The following is a 7,772-nucleotide window of genomic DNA, read 5'->3' on the forward strand; positions in this document are numbered from 1 at the left end:
TTGGTTCTGGCTCTGAAGAGAGAACCAGAAAGCAGAACATTGAACCTCAGAGTGTAGGGGATGTCAGACAGGATAGACTGGACTTTGTTCAGCAGCTGCTTCCTCTGGAGGTCAGAGGTCAGCTTAATGGAGTCCCACTGATTTACTACTAACTTTAACCACTAAATGAACGTTCTGTTTAACACTGAGGAAAGATAACAGATACAAGAAGACTCTGCAGGGGGTCCAAAAGGGGACCTGTGTGGCTCAATATGACCTTTCAGATTAATTTCTCAAATTAACTCATAACCAGTTAGGTTAATGTCACAAGACTATGATCATTCAGTGACCTGGGGTGGGAGAGCTTAGCAACAGGGACCACAGTCAATTGTTTCCACAGAGTCGGCAAGCTTTGCTGCTTTGAGACAGATTGAAAATGTGAGCAAGCCGCTCAGCACAAATCCTCAGAGTTAAGTTGCTGATGGCATCAGGACCAGGACTTGTTCTAGCTTTGCAATGCTTGAAAGTCTGCACAACCTGTTGTTCCTCAGAGACAGGACTTGTGAAAAGAAGTGCTCAGATTATTTTTCAAAGCAGTTGTTTTCTTGTTCATTCACATCAAATCTGGAATCAAATTTATTGGGCTCTTGGGCCAGTTCCAGGTCAGATGGAAACCCTTCTAGGGTCACCTTCTTTCTATTATTGTCATTCGTTCCAACCACGGACCTGATACTTTCCCAGGCAGACTAGCAGATTAGAAGCTTGTTAATGAGCAGCTGTCTGGATTTAACACAGCAACAGTGAGCTGTGAGCACTGATCTACACATGAACAGGTAGAAGTACCTATCTGCAGTTACTGGTCCTCTGTAAGGCCTTAAACCTTACACTGTGAAGTTGGTAGGGGTTTGGTGCTTAAATGATTATTATAAATAGTAGGACACTCCTGAGGAGCCTCAGCAGGAAACCCTCTTCTTCCTGCTGCTGCTCAGCTGACGCACTCAGCAATCTGTGGGTTGAGAGGTCAAAGTGTGAAACTGGCTCAGGATCAGTTGCTAACGCAGCTGATTAGTTCAGCCATCCATTCATCATCCTACCTGCTTTTCCTGTTAAAGGTTGCAGGAGTACTGAAGTCAATCCCAGCTGTCATTGGATGAGAGGCAGGGTTACATCTGGACAGGTCTCCAGTAAATCCCAGGGCTGACACACAGAGACAAACAAACATTCACAGCTATGGGCAGCTTAGAGTCACCAGTTAACAACCTAACACACGTCTTTGGACAGTGGGAAAGAGCCGGAATACCCGGAGAGAACCCACACAGACACGGGCAGACATAACAACTCCACACAGAAAGAGACCTGGACTACCACAACACCACTGTGCTGCTCATTAGCTCATATTTAACTTTTTTGTTAAGAAAGACGTGTCATAAAACTACAGCCACAACACAGCATTACTGCAGAGTAGTACTGATACAGTGTGTACTGCTCTGCACTTCACCTTAATGTATATAACAGAACCTCGGATGGATGCAAAGTTTTTCTGGTGTCCCACATTATTATTATTTATTTGGTTGGTTTATTTAGTTTGTCAAATAGATCTTTCAAAAGCAAAATGTACTGTAAACATAAATGGTAAAAGTACTCAGTACATAGAGTATCTGTACTTTACTGATAGAGCTGTTCAGCAAGTTTTACTGCATTTTAATTATATTGAGTACTACTAACTGAGTCTTACTAACTAGTAAGTATTACTAACAAACACAAAGTATTAGAGACTTTCAGCTGCATTTTAAATATTTCGATATAAGATCATATAATCATATAAAATTATTTAAAACCTTCTATTTTAAAAAAACTGCAGATCCTCTCCTCTCCAGCATTTGCAGTAAAAGTATTTTCAGTATTTTCCCCTGAAAACAAGTTACATAAGATGGAAATACACTAGTACTCTAATACTACTAGTACTAGTATGTATTCACCTGCAGCTAGTCTATTACATCATCAATCAATCAGTCAATCAGAGATGAGCTGTGTGACCTCTGACCCCAACCTTCATACGTGGTGCTGGTCTGAGGCCAATCCTCCTGGTGCTGAACCAGGATCAGGTTCTATATTTACCTCAGATTAACAGACTTCCTGTTTCTCTTCACTTACTGCACAATCAGCAACAGCTCTGATTTTCCTCCCAACATGTCGATGAGCAGCGGCTCGGCAGCCGGAGGCCCCCCCTGGAAGAACCACAGCTTCATCCTGGGGGGCAGAGACCCCCCTCTGTCCGACCAGGGCGAGACCATTATCGGAGTCTACCTGCTGCTACTGGGTGGGTACACACACAAACTGCAACACAGGGACTAATCTGTAGTATTACTACACTGTAATAGTAAACCAGAGTACTACACAGTACAAATACTCTGGAAACAGTTCTGAACGGTTGCAGACCTGTTTCTTTACCTTCATCTGACAGACGTGTTTGTGTGAAGTAGGTAGGAGCTCAGAACCATTCAGAACGAGTCGTTCGTTCGTGCCAGGAGCTGGCGCTAAGGTAGATTTTATCCTGCATTGGATACTCAGAGTAATAAACGAGCACTACTGTCATTGGTGCAGCAGGTTAGTACACAAAGAGGTCTGTAGAATCTGCAGTTCTGTGTACAGCTCTAATTTAAATCCTCTGATCGGACACACTCTGACACGTAATGTGTTAAAGACGTTCGGCTTTTCCTCCATTTTGTTTCAAATTTCTTCACATGGTGCAGTAAACAACTCTTATATCTAATATCTACATCAGCTTCCCTATGCTGGTGCTGGGCTCCCTCTGAACCTGTTGAGCAAAGTACAACGAAATCTTCTGTGATCACCTGACATAAGATGAGTACAAGAACATCACACACACACAAGCACACATTCCTCCTCTGTAGATAAAATTAAAAAATACAAATAAAAGAAATGAAAAATAAAGCAACATTAAAAACATTGGTTATGGTTTGTCCAGATTCCGATGTAAAAGTGAGTTCCACAGAAGGCAGCGAGAGTCCAGTAATGTAGGAAACACTCAGTTTTTTCCTGAATCTTCTGTCAAATTTTCTCTGTCTCATGACTGAGACTTAGAACCTGGATGTGTGACCTGTGGGAAGGTCAGGGAGAGGACACAGGATTATCTGCAGTGTGAAACAGCAGCACCAGTATCTGAACCAGGTTAAACAGCAGCAGGAGTGATGTGGGACACACCAGACTTTGTGCTGCTCTCTGCTGGCTTTAGTACTGTACCTGAGTGTTTCTGCTCTGTGTTTTGGTTCAGGTTGGTTGTCCTGGTTTGGAAACAGCATCGTCCTCTTTGTTCTGTACAGACAGAGGGCCACGCTGCAGCCCACAGACTACCTGACCTTTAACCTGGCCATCTCTGACTCCAGCATCTCAGTGTTTGGATACTCTAGAGGCATCATTGAGATCTTCAACATCTTCCAGGACAGCGACTACATCATCTCCTCTGTCTGGACCTGCCAGGTACCAAACACCTGAAACACCCTAAGAATCACACAGCAGTCAAACGGTAAATGGGAAATGTTCTGCTCTTATATGGAGCTTTTCTACTTTTCTACGTTTTTTTTTTTACCTCTCAAGGTGTTTTTACACTGCTTCTCACACACACACACACCAAAAGCAGAGCTGACCTGACTCACCGAGAGATACCTGAGGTTCAGTATCTTGCCCAAGGACACTTCGCCATGTGACAGGAGAAGCAGGGAATTGAACCACCAATAGTTAGATGACTGCTCCCCCACAGCCACCACAATCAACAGAAGCACATCTGAAACAGACAGAAGAGAGGCACCAGACCCTCATCTGAGAAGGAGTAATACCACATCTAAAACACACAAATACACAACACCTGAGACTCACCTAATGCAAGACTGCCTGATACCTTTGTAGTCTGGTGTCACCGTGTCAAACTAGGTGATGACCGAGTTCTTATTACAGAGCAGGGAACTGCTGCTTGAAAGAATCTGTTTAATTCTTGTCATATGAGCCGAATCTCTAATGAACAACATCCTGCAGAGTCAGAACATCAGCATTTTAACTGTGCTGACCTTCAGTCCTTCAGTAATTGTAGCATTAACCTCACTGGTAATACAATTAATCATAGTAATTTTTAATATTAACACAGGTCACCTTTTGGACCCCTTGCATTTCACCTATATAACCAATAGCGGAGTGCATGATGCCACCATAACATTAATGTCATCTATGAACACCTGGAGGGGAGGGGAAATCATGTTGGATTACCCAACACCATCCAGCCCCACCTGATGGTGAAGAAACTCAGAGAGTAAGGGTTTTCTTCCAGGAGAGTTTGTCATTAAACAGGATTGTTCGGACTTGGACTTGTGTTTCTGGGTTTCTGACGTACAGTCTGTTGGTGTCTCCTCCAGGTGGATGGTTTCTTCACTCTGTTGTTTGGTCTGAGTAGCATCAACACTCTGACAGTGATCAGCATCACTCGCTACATCAAAGGATGCCACCCGAGCAGAGGTCTGAGTCGCAACCTTCATATTACCAGTGCTTCACCTGTAATCATTAGGAGTTTCTGGCTGTTTGGAAACCACTAAACCAGTGCTGCAAGTTAATATCTGGACCAGGACCACCAAATGGTGGCCTTTACGGTCCATGTGACAATGTTGGAAATTCTTTAGTTACCGTGGGTTGAGGATATTTTCCTCTGCATGTTTATATTTATACCTGCTATTAAACATTTTCAGTCTCCAGCTTTGTTGTGTCCAGTTACCACAAGTGGTGTTTTTTTGTCTCTGATTTTCTCCCATTGTGATTAAAATTCCATTCCGTTTATTAACAAGGAGCTACAACATATTTTGGTCTTACTGAGAAGCGGGTTAGGGGGGTTGTGATTCCACATATAATGAAACAGATTTCAAGTTTCCTTTCGGTTTGTCTAATAAGACATTTCATCCTTAAATTCTACTTTTCTTTTAGGTGATAGTTAGTCTGAAGTCCTGTTGTTGTGATGCCAATGTCTCTCACACATCAGCAAAAACATTTCTGAATTCCTCCATTTTCACAAAAAAAGTTCACATTTAGCTGATAAAGTGAAGCAGAAGGAAATTTCACAAAGATGCACTTTAAAATCCAAAGATTGACTTCAGACTAGATCAAAATTAGCAGCAGTCAGTTTACAGAGAGGTTAGTTGTATCAGACATCTGGTCTGAACCAAGCTAAAGTTTCCTTTTTGCTTGATACAGATTGTACTTTGTGTTTGAAATGTCCCCGTTTACATATGAAATCTGATTGTGTTGTTTTTCAGCTCGTCACATCAGCAGGACCAGCGTGTCTGTGTGTCTGCTGCTGATTTGGATCTCAGCTGGATTCTGGTCTGGAGCTCCGCTCCTTGGCTGGGGGAGCTACACAGGCAGGAAACCAACAAAATAATGTTGTGTTTCAGATCCTGCTTTAACTGATCTGACTCTGACCCTAACCTTGAACCTGTGATCCCTCTGCAGATCGCGGGTATGGAACCTGTGAGATCGACTGGGCCAAAGCAAACTACTCAAGCGTCTACAGATCCTACATCATCTCCATCCTAATCTCCTGCTTCCTCATCCCCGTGCTCGTCATGCTCTTCTGCTACGTGTCCATCATCAACACAGTGAAGAGAGGCAACGCTCTGTCAGCAGAGGGAGACCTGACCGACCGCCAAAGGAAGCTCGAGAGAGACGTCACAATAGTGAGTTCATACTGATAACGTCACAGGATGGGCGCTGAGTCCAGTTTGACGGCAGACTGTCTTAACAAACAATCAGGTCCTGGGTAGAGGTGAGGTTCAGTAGTTTGTAATTCAGCGTCTTAGTGATTAAATAATCAGTCGACCCTGTCTCCTCCAGGTTTCCATAGTGATCTGTACAGCCTTCATCCTGGCCTGGTCTCCATACGCCGTGGTGTCCATGTGGTCTGCCTGTGGCTTCCATGTGCCAAACCTCACTAGCATCTTCACCCGCCTCTTTGCCAAGTCTGCCAGTTTCTACAACCCCCTCATCTACTTTGGACTCAGCTCTAAGTTCCGTAAAGACGTAGCCGTCCTGCTTCCTTGTGCCCGTGACGCCAAAGACTCTGTCAGGCTGAAGCGCTTTAAGCCAAAGGCTGACGCCCGGCCCGCTGCAGGAGCTGGAGCCAGACTCAAAGTTCCTCTGATCCGAACTGAGAAGAAGTACTCACCTGGGAACCAGCCCAACCCGGCTCAGAGCCTGGACCATGGGATGGGAAGTCCTCCCCGCACACCGCCACCTGTCAATAAGGAGGTGTTCTACATTGACATGCCCCGACCCTCTGAGTCCAGCTCTGAGTTTGAATGTGAGAGACTCTGATGGATTCACCACACCCGACCAGCTGCTGGTGGAGCCAACCAAATACATGAAATGACTTCTGATTAGATTAGACATACATTAGCAGGTGTCCAGCTAACTGATGACCTCAAATCATCAGCACCCATAGTAGAATAGCCTTCACTGAGATTTGGTAGAAGTTTCTGGTCTAGTCAAAATCCTAAACTTTTTATAACTGCTTACTGTGGAATGTTTTTACCACCGGCTTCACCATCTCACAGTGTGGATGAATGATTGTTTTATCACGTTCCTTCTCGCCAGAGTAAAGTCATTCATTACAACGTTAATAAATCTGGAAAAAGGACAAATGGATCAATTGTTTCAAATGATTCCAGAGATGTCCCGATCAGTCTTGCCATGACAACCCCTAAAATGCTCTTTGAATTTGTGAAAACCTGTTAAAATGTCCTTAAAACAGTAGTTATTAAACAAAAGTAAGATAAGATATAAGATAATTGAAACCTGGCAGGTACAGATGTTGGGTCCAAAATTAACACAACACCATTCATACACTAAGAGATGGAGACAATAAAGCACAACAAGGACACTTGGCCTTTTTACTTGCAAGGGGAGCCGGCCTGAGGTCTTAGCATCATAAATGCTTCACCCAGGATTTCCTATCTCCAACTCCGTCCGTTCCCCCTTTGTGCAAGCTTTTTATTACAAATGAGACACACCCTGAAGTCACAGATGGGGGCTGGTATGGTTAAAGGATGATCATTTTACAAGGAAAAAGAACTCCATATAAGGATGAAACACTGCTCATAGGTGTATAGCAACAAGAACTGGTCAACTCTGAGAATGCTGACCTTTTTCTGACCTGTCCTGTTTTATGTCTGTGTGCAGAGTGCAGCATTAGCAGAGTATAACATGTTCCTGTTGCTGACAGGATTAAACATCAAAAACAAATATCCTTCATAATGACAAGAAGTAAGAAACAATAATCAAACAAAAATGTAATAAGAGAATTAGATAATTATCACTGAGTAAATCATTTTTACTCTAACATTAGATTTCAACTGGCTTTAATAAAAGGTAGCATTTGTGGAACACATATGAAGGATGGGGTCTCTAAGCAGAAGCACACGTCTGAGCAGACCAAACATATGAATAATAGGCACATTTGCATTCATTTATCAAAATGGCTTATTGGGATAGTAACGAGAAGAACAGGGATTCAGGTGGATGAACCAAGGTGTGAAGGTCCTCTGAACAATGCCGACGTTATGTGTGCTGACTGGAGCAGAGAGGTGAGTAGAGACAAAATGGCTGAGCGTGTCAGGTAGGCAAGATTCTGTGAGCACAAAATACTTAATAAACAGAGTACAGTTTGAGTCAAAAGCTATATGATCCAACATCCAAAAATCTAAGGCAGAGGGCCCGTGTTAACGAAGGGGAAACGG

At 43.4% G+C, this 7,772-nt stretch overlaps 1 protein-coding gene across 1 annotated transcript; it reads left to right on the plus strand.

Annotated features, from left to right (window-relative positions):
- Nucleotides 1-2,169: 2,169 nt before the first annotated feature.
- Nucleotides 2,170-6,665, plus strand: opn6a (opsin 6, group member a). The gene is made up of 6 exons (XM_026360440.1): nt 2,170-2,299; nt 3,275-3,480; nt 4,407-4,506; nt 5,295-5,399; nt 5,491-5,714; nt 5,872-6,665. Exons 1-6 carry the CDS (start codon nt 2,170-2,172, stop codon nt 6,349-6,351), a joined length of 1,245 nt encoding a protein of 414 aa, XP_026216225.1. The 3' UTR covers nt 6,352-6,665.
- Nucleotides 6,666-7,772: the final 1,107 nt, after the last annotated feature.

The sequence above is a fragment of the Anabas testudineus genome, chromosome 1, assembly GCF_900324465.2.
Source record: "Anabas testudineus chromosome 1, fAnaTes1.2, whole genome shotgun sequence".
Taxonomy (NCBI): Eukaryota; Metazoa; Chordata; class Actinopteri; order Anabantiformes; family Anabantidae; genus Anabas; species Anabas testudineus.

What these genes read in the sequence shown, in the direction of transcription:
- opn6a (XM_026360440.1), top strand. Translation starts at nt 2,170, where the DNA reads ATGTCGATGAGCAGCGGCTCGGCAGCCGGAGGCCCCCCCTGGAAGAAC. An exon ending in AGTCTACCTGCTGCTACTGG is followed by an intron (nt 2,300 to 3,274) that starts GTGGGTACACAC and finishes GTTTTGGTTCAG; the next exon opens with GTTGGTTGTCCTGGTTTGGA. An exon ending in TCGAGAGAGACGTCACAATA is followed by an intron (nt 5,715 to 5,871) that starts GTGAGTTCATAC and finishes TGTCTCCTCCAG; the next exon opens with GTTTCCATAGTGATCTGTAC.